Source organism: Pipistrellus kuhlii, unplaced genomic scaffold, assembly GCF_014108245.1.
Source record: "Pipistrellus kuhlii isolate mPipKuh1 unplaced genomic scaffold, mPipKuh1.p scaffold_m20_p_6, whole genome shotgun sequence".
Taxonomy (NCBI): domain Eukaryota; kingdom Metazoa; phylum Chordata; class Mammalia; order Chiroptera; family Vespertilionidae; genus Pipistrellus; species Pipistrellus kuhlii.
The window spans coordinates 8,323,156-8,339,820 of NW_023425562.1; the positions used below are offsets into that span (position 1 = coordinate 8,323,156).

A 16,665-nucleotide genomic window follows, 5' to 3' on the forward strand; every position below is an offset into this window, starting at 1 on the left:
TATGACATTTGAATGTGCCAGCACCTTTTAAAAATATTTCAGTTGAATCTTAATATATTCAAAACATATTTTTTTCATGATTCATTATTAATTAAGAGGGCCTTAAGATGAAGTAAGAGTTTTCCGTATTACATCCTATAAAATAGAGGATATCAATGAAGACTTGATTGGGGTGGGGGGAGCGCTTTAGAGAATGAGAAGTTATAATTTTGAAATCTTCTTTAATGCAAATCCTTAGGGATCTCTACAGAAGGAAATATCAGATCAAGACACAAGTCAATGAGTCCAAAAGCTAATGTTAAAGTTAAGACTTCCAAGGTGACCGCTGCTTCAATCTCCATGGAGTCTTTAAAAGGTGCCGGAGATTTCGTAAGTGAACAGGTCAGTAATTTATTTGTTTTGTTCTCATTCTACAATTTTTTATAAATGTTGGTCAGTTACTAATTTTTCTTTGTGCACTGTCAATTGATGGCTGTTGGTGCCAGTTCAATGCCAACAGGAATTCCTGATTTGGGTTGCAATGAAGAAAAAAACAATGTGAAACAGCTCCATTGTGATGCATCAGAGCTATGAAAACAGCATGGCTGTGAAGAAGTAGTGGGCAGGGTGGCCCTGGGGTGAGGCCCTTTTGGGAGAGGCAGTTCTGCTCAATTTTGGTCTTTTCTACCTGCTTAGGTCCACCTCACCCTGCACCAGTCGCCTCTGCTCTGCTCTGCTCTGCTCTGGTTAGTCATCTTCGGGGTCTCACCTCCAGCCTGAGAAATGCAGTTTTCAATCTTAGGTGGAAATGGAAAGTGCATGCCCAGAGCCAGAAGGGAGCTGGTTTAAAATGACTCAAGTCCCTACCCTGGTCCTGATTGATCTGTCCTCATGCAAATGAGGACTCCAAATACTCGCAGTATTGGTCCAAAAAGTACTGTCCTCATTGGTTAGGATGGAGCTGCTGTATTGGGTGGTGAAGCTGTTGAAGGTGATACAACTAGGTCATTTGAGTAAGCCTGAGATGCTTCAGCCCACTTGGTTAGAACAGGATTCCAGGAACTCCTCTATCTGGGTGGCTCAGATGGCAGGAACTCGTTGCAGGAAGGCAGTTCAGTGAAGGAGGCAGGAAGCTTAGTGCAGGCTTCTCCATGAAGTGCACTTTGTATGTTCAGAAATGACTTGTAGGCTCCACCTTTTTATTTGTTATTGTTTTACGTTAAGCTCAGTTAAGTCACCTTGAGTTCTCCTTGGTAGGGTATCGTCTTTCTCAGAGACCACATGACCAGCACTGATGTATGTGGGCAGAAGAGTCCTTGAAAGAACATTAGGTCATCTGTACACATTCTGAAAAGCTACAGAGGATTCTTGCATGTTTTGATGATGCTTATATGAATATAAAGCATTTAGCTCCAAAATATTTGGGCTTGCTTTAAATCTTAATTAAGAAAATGTATTATCTTGGTATGTCTCAAAAGACCTACATTCTGATCTGTGTGGAGTTAGTAAATCAAATCCACAACAGCTGTATTTTGGTTAGGTGTCCTTTATGATTTCTGTTCACTTGAATTTGTTAGTTAATGATGAATAAGCCCTAAAATATACGAAAGGTGTTTTTATTAAAAGAAAATTAGCTCGCATTATTATTGTTGTTGTTATTTTCTTCACTTGGAAAAGAATATCATAAAGACTTTTTCTGTAAAGAGCCGGATAGTCAATACTTTAGCCTTTATGAGCCACATAGTGTCTGTCTCAAGTATTCAGCTCTGCCACTGTCCTGTGAATAGAGCCGTGTAGGTAAGTATCAGTGTGTAGATGAATGTTCATTTTAATGGACAGGGTGGGCCAGATTTGGCTTGTAGCTGTTGGTTACTGACCGCTGTCAAAATATATTTGTTTTTTAAAGAATATTTAATTTTATAACTTTTTGAAACCTTATATAAATGAGCTTATACTTTGTATAGTGTGTGATTTGCATTTTTACTCAATGTTATGTTCATGAGATTTATTTATGTTGTATATAGTTATATTTCATTTTTTCACTGGTATTTCAGTTAGGATTTAGTCATTTATCTTAACTGAAAATACTAAATACTTGCTACATTGGTGCTGAAGAACTGAAAAGACAAAAAGAAAATACTCAGTTATCTCTAAGAAGCAGTTACCATTTCTAGGGCTGGGAGAACAGATGGGACAAGTTGGAATTATTAAAGCATGGAAGTTTTGAGGATGAACCCCTCAGAACTGGCACTTGGACTCTGGTGATGGGGAACCAGCCTGACTGCTGTCCCTGAGGAAACAGGATAAAGGAAGGCTGGTTCCCTGAGGGCACGAGAAATTGCAAAATAGAATCAGCTGTTCCTGCCAGGCTGAGACTGGCGGAAAAGGAAGCAAATAGGAAGGGATGTGTCCTTTCTCTCTCTAACAAGCCCTGGTCTCCCTCTAGTTCTTCGCATTGGCAGAGTTTAAGAGAGAGTCACGTGGCAAAGAAGAAAGGTGGTGTCCAGAGGCTCAGCCCCAGCATCACAACACAGAGCGTGGAAGGGTGGATTTGAAAATGAAAGTCAGTAGCATAGCAACCAGAACCTATGGCATTCCATTGAATAAATATACCACAGTGAAATCATTCTCTAGTGCAGTGTTTCCCAAACTTCTCTCATGAGGAGAATCACCTGGTGGAGTTGTTAAAATAGAGATTCCTGAATCCCAACTAAGAAGTGCTAAACTAGAATTTTTGGGAACATCTAGGTAAAATTGTATACTTAACTAGTGCCCTAAGCTTAGTATACAATTGTAAGTATACTATTTTACCTAGATGTTCCCAAAAATTCTAGTTTAGCACTTCTTAGTTGGGATTCAGGAATCTCTATTTTAACAACTCCACCAGGTGATTCTCCTCATGAGAGAAGTTTGGGAAACACTGCTCTAGTGAACAGTGAATAAAACCTGATTCTCAGGTTTTTGCTGTTATTGGTAAATACAATGCTGCTAAAATCTTTTGTTTGTTTTATATTTACTGCACCTGTATTGAAATGTCTTTTCATGGGTTATCAGCAGCTTCGCCCATTGTAAATCCAGTGGCATCATTTCACATTCTGTTAGCTTTTCAGTCATTTGCACTGTTAACCCCACACTTTTCTTGAAACTTTTTCTTTTCTTTCTCCCACAATATATTATGCTTCCGATTCTCCTCTTGTTCTTTTAGACAGACTTTTTTTTCTCTTGGATTTGTAGATGCTTTTTAAAAAATAATATTTTCTTAATTTTAAGGAAAATTTTAAAACAAAGGTATAATGAAAATAATAAAAAATCTAAACATCCTCCATAATATCATATAGCTCAGTTTTAAATCTTAGTTTTTTTCTGACTTGAGAGCCAGACCCACATTTCCGACTTTCTACCTAAACATTTCAATATGCATGTCTTCCTGGTATCTTAAATTGGCCTGATGTATCTAAAACCAAACTTATTTTATTTTCTTACCATTCCTTGCTCATTTTCTCTTCTCTTCTCTTTCCTGTCTTTGGCTCTCAGTATTTCCATGTTTCATTTTAAGGGTCTTGGATTATTCTTGACTTCCAGAAATAATTGGGCTGACCTATTTTGCAGTTGCATACATGTCAAGGATTATACTTCCTTCCTTTTACATGTTACCTCCAGTTCCCTTGTGACTCCCCGAGTTTCATGGTTTAAAAATCCTGTTAATAATGTCAAGAATTTTTTATAGCATGGAGACAGGATAGTACAGTGGTTAAAGCACAGACTCTGGAACTTGGTCTTGATCTGCTTCTTAATACTAGACAAGATAAATATCCTCACTTTAAAATAAGAATAATACCTACCTAATAGCATTATTTGCAGAAATAAGATGGATTAATAAGTGTAAAGTACTTAGACTATTCCTGGCAGTAGTAAGCACTAGATATTATTAGCTATTTAAGAATATTATTATTATTATTATTTACTCTTTGGCCTAGTACCCTTTGGAATGAACCTCGGGTTATTGAGAGGCTAGAACAGGAGCAGCTGCTGCCAACCGTAGTTTTAAGCTGGGCTGTGATGTAAGAAAGGTTCTCAGTGTCTTCCATTGGGTGTTTTTTTCTGTAGCACTCAACCAAGGGAGAGTTGTTTTTTAAAATATCCCCTAGTATGTAGGCAGGGGCATTCCTGCTTTGAGTTCTTTCTGTCTGCTTTTCTGTGTAAATTTCATGATGTCCTCTGACGGGCAGACAGTGCCTTAGCCTGTTTTGAGTTCATAGTCAGTTTTAAATGAAACAGGCCACTAGTGTTTCCACAAGATCAAGGTATCTAGCAAGTTTCACTTCTGTACTTATTTTAAGAAATTTATTGAAGAGTCTTAAAATTGTTTTTAGTAAAGGTTAAACGAAAGTTTTTTTTTTCTGTTTCAGAATTTCTGCAAGGGAGGAATGAAGAGTGCATCATTAAAGGATTTATGCCTTGAAGACAAAAGACGCATTGCAAATTTAATTAAAGAACTGGCCAGGTGAGACAAACCGTATATGAGATGCATTGTTATATAAGAGAGAAAATTTAAGAACTTTAGAACACATGAATGTCATTTTCCTTTCTTGATTATGTCATTATATAGTGTGTCAAAAATTATATTTATATAAGTTTTAATTCAATGTAATATAATTATTACTTTTTTGTATTATTTTGAAATAATTTTAGGCTTATAGAAAATTTGAAAAAATATTGGGAGAAAGAGGAATGAGTACTTTTTGATAGGATGAAATGTTCTAAAATTATATTTAGTGTTTACAGAACTCTAAATATACTAAAAACTATTGAATTGTACCCAATGATTGAACTTTATTATATGTAAGATATCTCAATAAATCTCTTAAATGGTATAGAAGGCTTTTATACCTTTCACATAACTTTTTCTAAATTTATTACCCTGAATAAATAATTCAATTGTCAAAAATTAACATTAGTCCAATAATATTAATTACAGAGTATTCAGATTTCACCAGTTTTTTTCACTAGTATATTTTTTCCTGCTCCAGTATCACGTTTGTGTTCAGTTTTCATGTTTCCTTGGTCTTCTTCATGTGTGTCCTTGCCTTCCATGACTTTGATACTTTTGAAGAATACTGGTTATCTATTTTGCAGTGTTTGTTTCAATTTGGGTTTTTCAGGGTGTGTGTGTGATTTTAAGTATGATATTACCTGTAGATTTTTTAAAGATGCTCTTCATAAAGTTGAGGGAGTTTTCTTATATTCCTACCTTTATAAGAGGTTTTGTTATGATTGTATGGTAGATTTTGTGGAACACTTTTTGAGCCTATTTTAATGTGAGATTATGTATTTTCTTCTTTAGCTGTTGATATGGTGGATTATACAAATTGATTTCTGAATGTTGATTTTGCTACCTGTAAAAATCTCAGTTTTTATCATAGTTTTTATACATTCCTAATTTTGATTTTCTTATTATTTTGTTTGGAATTTGTACATCGATGTTCATGAGAGTAATTTGTCTATAGTTTTTTTGTTTGTTTGTTTGTTTTTGCTTAGTCTGTTTTTAGTATCATGGTGATACTAGCCTTATAAAATGAATTGGGAAGAGTTCTATTTTCTAGGAGAAATTGTATAAAATTGGTTTATTCTTTTGTAAATATTTTATAGAATTCTCCAGTGAAATCATCTGGGCCTGGAGCTTTCTTTTAAAGAGCTTTTTAATTACAAATTCATTTTTTTTTTTTAAATGGTTACAAGATTATTCAAGCTGTCTGTTTTGTCTTGATTGAGTTTTGGGAGTTTGTGGTTTTTGAGAATGGTCCCATTTTCCTAAGTTGTCAAATTTATGAACATGAAGTTGTCTGTGGTATTCTCTTATCTTTTTAATGACTGCAAAGCCTGTAGTGCTTCATTATGGTATTATTGATTTGCACCTTCTCTCTTTTTTAATTTTGTCAGCCTTGTTAGTTTTATCAATTTTATTGATTTTTTTTTCAAAGAAGCAGCTTTTTGTTTTATTGATTTTTCTCTATTTTTTTCTGTTTTCAATTATATTGATTTTTGCTCTTAACTCTATTTCCTTTCTTCTGTTGCTGTGGATTTATTTTGTTCTTTTTCTTGTTATTTCTTAAAGTAGAAACTTAGTGCTAAAAACTTCTCTCTCATTATTGTTTTCAATGCTTCCTACATATTTGATTTTTGTATTTTCATTTTTATCCAGCCCTATGTATTTTTTAAAAATTCTTTTGAGACTTCTTTGACCCATGTATTATTTATTTAAAACTTTGGTGTGTAAAAGTCAAGGCAAATGGAGAAAGTGTCAGGAGATTTAGAAAACCTGTGTATTTCTATGATATATTCAAGTATAGCATACTTAATGAATTTCCGCTATTATGAAGATGCACCAACATTATTTTAGGGGAGAAGTCAGAGTGCTTAGCACAAACACTGACCATTAACAGGCATATTTTCGGAATCATAAATATCCAGTAGCTCTCAGCAAAACGTACAAAACAAATAGCATGTTTTTCAATTATAGAGTGACATGCAATATAAAACCAAATGAAAACTATAGCTTTTTTTTTTTAATGGTGACTTTGAGGTGAAAAACAGTCTTACCAAAGCATTAGCCTTTTTTAAAAAACACATAGCCTTTAACAAAGTTAATGGGAAAACTGTATATGTCTAAATCCTAAGACTGGCTTACCTGTATCTTACCTATTCCATTGAGAATCTAGCTGTGAGGTCCATTTTAATCATTATCTTTATTGGTACTATGTGTGAAAGTTGCAAAAAGATGCTTATAAGATATACTGATGTTACTAAACGAAAATAAATGTTAACCGAAGGTATAAATAAGATTTAAGAATTGGCTTAATAGGTTAGAAAATAGATTCATTCAAACAGGCTGTAAGATAATAGTGACAAATGCAGGATATTATATGCCTAAGAATAAAAATAAAATAGAAATTCACTTAAGAGAAAGATTTACTGATTAGGCCTAGTACATTAAAAAAATAAGCATGGTTCATAGTTCAGTTTAGCCTGAACATGAGTAAGGAATATAGTGCTATTTGGCAAGAAACCAAATAGATTTAAAAAACCAAAAAATATAGTATGAGTTGTTAATAATCTGCAGATGCCTCCTTAAATAATCTATATATGCTCAGGGAACTTTTTTTACTTGTGTTAACTACACTAATAAAAGAATGGAGTACACATACAAATTAATAGGCTAATGGGGAATAGATACCAGGGATTTTATGAATTATTTAGCTGGTGGAAGAGAGTGTAAAAGATGACTTGATAATAATATATGGACTCGAAGTAAATGATCACATTTCCCGAGGTGTCTAGCATTGATTTACATTTGCAGAAGAAAAAGTGGAATATTGATTGATCATTTTTGGAGGCATAAGGATAGGAAGATTTCTTTTTGTTCAAAATTGCTGAATTAAGTGATCTCAGAAAGTCTTTAATACTAAAATTAATGAATTGTTTGCATTGGTGGGAAAAGTAGTGCAATTTATGGGGACTTGAAAAATGAATGACTCTGCAAAATATTGTAGTTAGTGCTGAGAGATGGCGACTTCCTTGTGTATGCATTTGCATTTTTATTTATTTATTTATTTGTTTGTTTGTTTGTTTATTTATTTATTTACGGTATTTAATTTTTACTGAGACTTTTTAAGATGGGGAGGTTACTGTAGACCAGCTATTTCAACCAGTGTGCTGTGGCAACTGGTGTTCTGCAAGAATTTTTAAAACATGTAATATCAGGCCTTTTAGTCAAGGGCACTGACCTCTTTTCCCTTAGAATGTCATATTAAAAAATGACAACTGCCCTGGCCAGTGTTGCTCAGTTGGTTGAGCATCATCCCGTGTACTCAAGGGTTGCAGGTTCTATTCTCAGTCAGGGCACATGCCCAGGTTGCGGACTCCATCCCCAGTAGGAGGTGTACACGAGGCAACAGATCAATGTTTCCCTCTTTCATAGATGTTTCTCTAAAAATATGACAACAGCCAACATAACAATAGCCGTCTGGTATGACTGAATCAAAATTATACCTTTTTTTTTTTTTTGCCAGATTGGCAAAAAATATATTTTTTTGGTGTGCAGCAGATTTTAGTAATTAGCGTGTGTATGCCATGGATGAAAAAGGTTGAAAATTGCTGCCATAGACTAATGCACAAACTACTATAGCTTAGTTTTTAAAGAAAAAAAGTTTTAAAATAATCTTGGCCACATTGCATTTTTTTTTTTATATGAGCCATATTCGAAGAAGCCTAAAAACATCTCCACTATTTCTTGTCCTGTGCCCACACTGTCAGAGATGCATGGTTCCCCAGTGAATACTTGTGCACTAACTCATTTGAGGACTGGTTCTTTTTTAGGCTCAGATACTGATTTTTCCCAAAGGACAGTTTGCTGTTTCTACTTGACATTCTCAGAAGAAAAATAGAAATGTAACATCATTAGTTTCCTATTGTAGTATAAGTAGATCATTATTATTTTATATTTATTCCGTGTTTTTTTGTAACTAATTATTTTTGTCATAATTAAATGTACATCTCAGTACAATAAAAAATTAAGACTTCAATTTTAAGACTTCAAAGATATTCAGTACTTGCAGCACAATTTCTAGCCCAAGCACCCAGCTCTAAGGGTATGAGTTCCCTTTTCTTGTTAGATAAAAATACATTTTGTGGAAGTTTTTGATATATACTCTGAGGCATTAACTAAATGCTAACAATCTTACTTTATGAACAGGCTATTGTCCTCTTTGTAAATAATTAACAAACCAACTCTGGGAATATGCTCTTGTCAGTTTTAACTGTTTTATCCTATTAGTCAGTCATTTCCCTTTCCTGTATTTAGCTTCTCATTTTGTTAATTAACTTGTTGCTCTTACTCTAAATGAGATAGAGAATTGGGTCTTTTTATGTTACTTTGTGGTCTGAGCATGCTTTGATGAAAAATGTAGATCAGGATACCAGATATTTTCTCTTATATATACCTCATGGGAAATATTATTGAACATAAATTAAACAAGAAGACAGATTTCAGAGTGGATATCAAATCTTGAGGTTGTTTTATTGGCAAGTCCTCTGCCTTTAAAGGCTGTATTAATATCCTTGCTTATATTAACTATGCTAATAGGCCACAAAGAAGCTGTGAGTATCTTTAGATAGGCCTGTGGAGGAAGACTTATGCTTTGTACTTACCACAGCTTGTTAATTTTATAGCCTCCCAGAGCATAATATTATAATTGCTAACGGGTAGTCTAATAAAGCAGCATAACAAAAAAGATCCCCCCCCCCCCAAAAAAAAGGCCTGTTTAAATAGCTTAGTGATACATTTTTCAAACATACTCCAGAAACTAAATTTTAAAAGGAGTGATTTTTCAGGATACAGCACTTCAAGTTTTGGGAAAAGCTCATCATAGACTCTGGAATTATGGGATGTGTGTACAACTTTTACTCCCTCAATGAACTCTGGAGTTTTCATGGATCTCTTTCAGGCTGAACAAAGGGAGTAAATAAATGTTGGGGTATGCCTCCATAATAACGTAAAAGTGGCCATCTACAAGGGAGGCAGGAAGATTACCTGAGACCAGAGTAGAAATCCTCTTCATTTAGGTATATTCGTTCTTTGTTGTTTGGATTCCTTGTAATTGTATCAGTTTTAAAGATAACCCTCTTAGGAAGAGGGGCCTGAGTCCCATTCATGGGCCTCATATGATGCTAGCCATAAATAATATAGTTGAGGAAATTATTTTAATTGTCAAGATGAGCAAGAAGAAATAAACCTGTTTTTGAACACTATTGTGTGCCATGCATTTCACACATATTATTTCAAAGAAAAGCAATCAATCTTGAACATTCAAAAAATTCTAATGTTCATTGTGTTATATCATTGATTTTAATATCTTCACCGGAAGGCTAGCAAGAAAGGAAAAGCTATGGAGTTCATGTTCTTCAGAAATTGTTCTGATAGAGGAGGGTTCTGAGAGAAGGTGAAGGTGGGAGCTCAGAGGAAGGACGTGGCTTTCACTCACACACATCCTTTGTGGCCCTGTGGATAAGCGTTGTATTCTCTTTGGAGAAACAGGCACCAGTAACAGAAATTCAGGGCTAGCATCTCTGTGCACAGACAAACATGAAAATTGGGGCTGTCATTTTAAGATAACTTTTAATGTTGTTGTTTAGCTGTTTTCATGTTTTTTTTTAAAGATTTGTTTTCTTCTTTGTTCTTGTTAGGAACCACCCCTTTCTGATAATATCAAATTGGAATACTTTTCAGAATTAGACATTAAAGAATCAAAATTATTGGCCGGTCTTTTTAACTTTAAAATCCTTTAAAAAATCTTTATTGTTGAAAGCATTATATATGTCCCCCCCCCCCCGCCATGGACCCTTTCTATCCCAACCCAACCCCAGGCCTTCACCACCCTATCGTTGGACTAAGAATAAATATAGTGCAAGCTTTATGCTAATGCTGTGTTTTTATTCCAATGTAGTTATTTATATGCTACTAAGGAATACAGAGTATTAGTTCCAGAAAAAAAGGATAAAATTGCTTATGTATTTTTAGTGAATTTTTAAAAAAATATATTTATTGATTTTTTTTTTACAGAGAGGAAGAGAGAGGGATAGAGAGTTAGAAACATCGATGAGAGAGAATCATCGATCAGCTGCCTCTTGCACACCCCATACTGGGGATGTGCCTGCAACCAAGGTACGTGCCCTTGAATGGAATCGAACCTGGGACCCTTCAGTCCGCAGGCTGATGCTCTATCCACTGAGCCAAACCAGTTTCGGCTTTTTAGTGAAATTTTAAGTGATTTATATTTGTTTATGTCATTGACAGGATTTAAATGAAAGTACAAAATATCTAAATTAAAATAAATTGATTGTGCCTATTTTGATAATGAAGAAATGAAACCTAATGTCTTAAAAATTAGATATTTTTCTGTCCCAGATTATAACTAGGAGCCTGTGTCTTATGTTGGACTTTACATATTTAAGATACTTTTGATGATTGGAAACATTCTTGATTTTAAACTCACATGCGTGTTTTATTGGACAGCTGTAAAAGTTTGCCTTATATAAGGTTAGTTAAAAAAATACATAAAGTAGCCCTGAAGAAACCTTTGAAAGAGGTAAGCATACTCTGGAGAAATCTACTTTGGGTAAACTGCAGCTGTAGGCACATGTTGTATTGTATTCTCATAGGCATTTTCTTTTCATTTCTTTATTTCTTTTAGAGTAAGCGAGGAAAAGGAAGTGACCGAAGAACGACTCAAAGCTGAGCAGGAATCATTTGAGAAGAAGATCAGGCAGTTGGAAGAACAGAATGAACTGATCATCAAAGAGAGGGAAGATATCCTTTTTGAAAGTTCTCTTTTTTAATGTGCAGGAAGTTTGACCCTTTTGTGAATGCCAAAACCATACTTAAAGATTATTTTGTTCTCTTAAAAATACTTAGGTATTAATGCTAACCACAGGGAGGAATTGATGATAAAGTTTACAGTAATTAATTTTTGAAGAGACAGTATAGTTTTGAAGCAAAATGTTTTTTGATTTATGAGGGAGCATCCTTTAAAAAATATTTAAAGCAATTCAAGAAAGCTTGTTGCTAAAGAAGTCAGGCAGGAATTACTAAGGAATCTCACCATTCATTATGTGCTGCTTTGACAAGGCATAGAACAGATCTCAAGGAAATTAATGCAGAAACAAAACTGAAAAGGCTAGGATTAGATGGAACCTGCTAAAGGATGTTTTATGAATCTGTGTCAGGATCAAGCTTTCTTGTTTTATAGCAAGAAATGCTGAAGTAACAGTAATAAAAGCAAGATAGATGTTTATTCCTCTTTCTTGTAAAAGACATTTGAGTTTTGGCGCAAGGCAGGGGATGACTCCATTGATTTGAGAGAGTCATGGCATTCTAAGCTTCAGCCATCATGTGCATATTCTAGTCAGCAAGAAGTCAGTTGTTGGATTTAGAAACATAGTTAAATTTTTATACTGATTTTATCTTTGACCATACTAAATTCTCACTTTGTTAATTTTAATAGTTGTTTTCACAGATTCCTTAGGGTTTTATGTGAGAACAATTATGTCATCTGCAAATAAAAATAGTTTTCGTTCTTTCCTGATCTTTAAGCCTTTTCTTTCTTTTTCTTGTCTTTCTGCAATACCTCCAGTTATGTATTGAATAAAAGATGAGAAAGAACACCCTGTTCTTGAACTCCATGTTTTAGGAGAAATGTGTAATTTCAGCCTTAAGATTGATGTTAGCTATAGGTTTAAAAAAGTTTTTATTTATTGATTGATTTTAGAGAGGAAGAGAGAGAGAAACAATAACTTGCTGTTCCACTTACTTATGCATTCATTGATTGCTTCTTGTGAGGGCCCTGACTGGAGATTGAACCCACAACGTTGGCATATTTGGAACCACACACTAACCAACTGAGCTATCCTTTTTTTTTTTTTTTTTTTAGGTATCTTTGATCACACTGAGGAATTTGCTTCATTTCAGTTTGATAAGAAGTTTTTGTTTTGTTTTTATAGCTGTGAATGGGCTTAGATTATTGAGGGCACTTGGCATTCATTATACATTTAGTTATTGTCTGTTTCCCTCATGGGACATTATTTCTGCCTTGTGCACTATTGTACACTGAGAATCTTATGCAAGACCTGTTACCAGATACTCAGTATGTACTCAAAAAATACCTGTTATGTGAATGAATTGTTAAATCTGTGGTGTTTGATCAGAGAATGTCTGCATTTTACTGTTTTTGAGAGAAAACTTGCATTTTGCTATTAGAGCTGCACATCATTGCACTCTACCACCACCTGGTGTGAGTATATCTAAATTGCAAGAGAAGCTTCTTGAGAGGCGAAGAAATAATGAGAGCCAAAACTGCAAATGTGACTGTAATAATTTCAAAATAAACATATACTCATTTTATATAACATGAGTATGTCTGAGGTTTAGCAAATATTTTTAACATTTAGTAGGCACTGAAGTGCTTTCTGTTTTCCTGGATGTGAAAAAAGAATGAAAGATTAGTTTAATTATATATGTGAAGGAAACAGAATAAATTGTGAAAGTTGACACAAATAGAGTGAGAGCAAAGGTGTTTATATATTTGCATTCCTGCTCCATCAGCATTTCTTTCCTGTTAGGTGCAAGTTAAACTTGAATTTTAAACAAGGTCTTTTCAGCTTCTTAATATCTTGCAATATTTAATATATTGCAAGAAAGTCCATCTTGTAGCCAAGAAGGAAATTTTAGGTTTGTTCTTAAAAATCCAGTCCCTTCATTGCACAGAATTCACTGAGACATAAATGTAGAACTGGGTGGGATTTTATCTGTTACATTTGAATGAGGCCATCTAACTCTATATACTGGTATGACTACCACTGTGTATTTTCACTTCTTGGCCTCCCTTGGGGAAAAAAATTAACTGTCTGCCCTGGCAAGGTGGTTCAGTTGGTTGGAACATTGTCCAGTACTCCAAGAATTTGCTGGTTCGATTCTTCAACAGGGTACATACCTAGCTTGCAGGTTAGATCCCTTTTCTGGGTCAGGGGCTTATATATGGGAAGCAGTCTCTCTCTTTTTCTCCCCCCCTCTTTTCCTCCTTTTTTCCCTCCCTCCGTCCATCCCCTCCTCCCTCTATTTCTCCACTTCTCCCTCTTTAAAACCAATAAACATAGCCTCAGGTAAGGATAAAAGAAATACTGTAAAATGGACCAACTGCCACATATGTGTTAATAAAAGTTTTTAAAAATGCAATTCAGATATTAAAAATTTTTTATTCGTGCTAAATGGTCAATTTTGTAAAATGTTGTTATTTTTACATAAAGGTTAGACCTTCTTATGGTCAAAATACCTTAGAATGATAGTATTGGGAGTACCATTTTAGTAATAAAGATTATAGTGTGGATAAGTTCCCTACAAGGCCCCATGACGGTAATACCCCTAGATTTTGTCTTTAAAAAAAAAAACTGCTGAGAGGCAATAATTTTTTTGTATGTGTCCCATTTTCATTAATGCATGGTAATTGATGGAGTTGCAGTGACTTGTAGCAGTAATGAGTTCTAAACATAATAATGCACTCTTTTCTAATAAGTGAGCACTGCTGGGGTTTAAAAGCATACTAAATCAGTTGCTTTAGTATGAATTTATTAGTTTTTTTCAGCATTAGCTTTAATAGTAGTTATTTACATAAGCATACATCCCATTAACCGCCATCAGGGCTGGAAAACATGCTGAACTGTTCATATTTTCATATAATTATTGAACATAATGGTTTCATTTGCATTTCTAAACAGTGATGTTTCTGTCAGCCTTGGAAATAGTGTCTTTACGCAGTCCCTATTTCACATCCACTTATTTGACATCGTTAAATTTTATGCTAATGTGCTTCCCTGGAATATCATCAGTAGGACAGATGCTTGCGCTTTAATATACAAATCAGGGATGCTTTTCCATCCCCCAAATGGCAAAGAAAAAATTTTGAAATCTGCACTTTTAGATATAGAGCCTGTCTCCATATAAATAGGTTTATGAAATAAAATTTTTAGGGTTAAATGTTATAATCTGGTTTTCCCTTCAAAGTACTTTATTATGAGTAGCTATCTACCTGACTAGGGTTAGTTTCGTTGCATTGAGTGAGCAGATGAGCTCAGGAAAGATCTGGTTGCTTATGAATATTTAGAATTCTGCTTCTGAAATGTTGATCTTGAGATGCAAGTTTTTCAGGGCCTTTGAATACGTCAGGCCACAGTGTTAGTTCTAAAAGTATTCTCTGTATTTTTGTTCCTTTCATTTCTTAACCTGATTGTAATATCTCACTGTGGGAGATGTTATTGTTAACGCTCTTGGGCATCCAAGCTCTTGTATACATTTATAAAATATTCAGTGTAAAAAATGAGTCAGCCAGTGGGGGATGGGTGTCAGATGGGAGGCCAAGAACATGCCAGTGAGGTAGCAGAGCTAATATGGAAGGACAGGTTTTTGGGGAAGGTACTTGCCCCTTGCATATTACATGTACTATCAGCTTTTGTGTCTCTCATATGTGGATGCTTTTGTGAATGCTGCCAATCAGATTGCTGGAGATTTTTAAACAGAACCAAGTAGAGAATTGTTTTGAGAGCGGATTCAGGTATTTTTGGTGCCCACTACAAAGACATAGCTCTTCTGGGGCCCCTTCTTCTCTTGTGTTCTGACAGCTCAGGGCAGCGCTTTAGACCCTCCGAGCCAGAGCTAGTCTGCAAAGTTCAAAACACAAGGTCGGCAGCCTGGCAGGATAGGGAAAGAAGTGGCTTTAAGAGGTGTTCCTGCCCCAAAATACTTGCTAAAAATATATGAGAACTGACAGAGCCTAAAACCGATGCAGCATATAAGGATGATTTGGATAGAACTGTTACTTGGCTTATGAGGCCAGGAGGCAACTGATGTTTTTGCAAGGACTTCTTTTCTTTGGGGTTTTGCCAGGGAAGAAATATAAGGGTTATGAAGAAACTACGAAAGAGTTGGAGTTTCATAGCTATTCATTTTTACCCCGACTTTTTTATGGATTTTCTATGTGAGCTCTTGAAATAGTATGAGATTAGGATTTCTCACAGTAGTGGGATCTTCTGAACTATCATACTGAAAACATTGACTGTGTCCTGCTGTTTAGCAAAAACGTAGCCTTCATTGTTGCCAGATAGCCCATTGTATATGAAAAAATTTTTTAATGTTCTGAAAATCTAGCCTCATTTATAAGCAAGGCAATATTTTCAGCTATTTATAAAGCTATTTGTGATTACATTCTTCATTGACAACATTTTTTTATTTTTATTTGGTGGGGTGCAGTTTGCAACCAAAAAAACCACCATTTATCTTTTTCCTCCCTATACACATTTTTTCCTTTTTCTGGGAAGAGGTTTAATGTCGAAATGAAAATTTCATCTGCCTATTCAGTTTTATTTTGATATTTAATCTGACACTTGCCCCTGAGAGTGTCTGCTTCTCTAGAACTTTCCTACCTCCAGGGCAGCAAGTTTTACGTGCTAAGTTACTGGTTTTCAAGCCCTGACTTCAGAGGATAAAAGACCGTGGTTGTAGGACAGTTTCCTTGTAGGTTTCTTACACATTTAAAAATTCTAGAGAAAGTTGTATTATCTATTCTAATAAAAGGCTAATATGCTAATTAGACTTGGAGACCTTCCTGATGTCCTTCCAGACAAAGCCATGGCAGCTGGGCCAAGAGAGGCGGTCAGGGGCGATCAGGCCAGGAGGGGAGGGCACTGGTGGTGATCAGGCTGGGTGGGGGGGGGGGGGTTTGTGTGTGTGCAGTAGGGGGAGAGAAGGCTGGCAGGTGAATGGTCAGGAGCCAGTGGTCCTGGATTTGAGACAGATGTCCAGTCCTGTGGGGTCAGGCCTAAACTGGCAGTCGGACATCCCTCGAGGGGTCTCAGATTGGAGAGGGTGCAGGCCAGGCTGAGGGACACCTCCTCTCCCCCCGCCCCCCACCCATCCCGAGCACAAATTCCATGCACTGGGCTACTAGTTATCTATAAAGTGCCAGCCATTGAGAGGACATTACTTGTTTGGTTATACTGATTTTCTCTTTTATGGCTAGAAGAACACAGTGACCACCTCCCTTTCAGAGATGATGCAAGGGCTTCGAAATAAACCTGAAGCAT

At 35.4% G+C, this 16,665-nt stretch overlaps 1 protein-coding gene across 4 annotated transcripts in view; it reads left to right on the top strand.

Annotated features, from left to right (window-relative positions):
* Nucleotides 1-16,665, top strand: part of KIAA1328 (KIAA1328 ortholog) — a 161,067-nt gene that overhangs the window by 7,131 nt on the left and 137,271 nt on the right. For all 4 annotated transcript variants that reach the window (XM_045574982.1, XM_036419544.2, XM_036419548.2 and 1 more), the window contains 3 exons: nucleotides 239-381; nucleotides 4,389-4,483; nucleotides 11,229-11,344. In XM_045574982.1, the coding sequence (XP_045430938.1) occupies nucleotides 239-381; nucleotides 4,389-4,483; nucleotides 11,229-11,344 (354 nt within the window). The remainder of the gene's footprint in view (nucleotides 1-238; nucleotides 382-4,388; nucleotides 4,484-11,228; nucleotides 11,345-16,665) is intronic.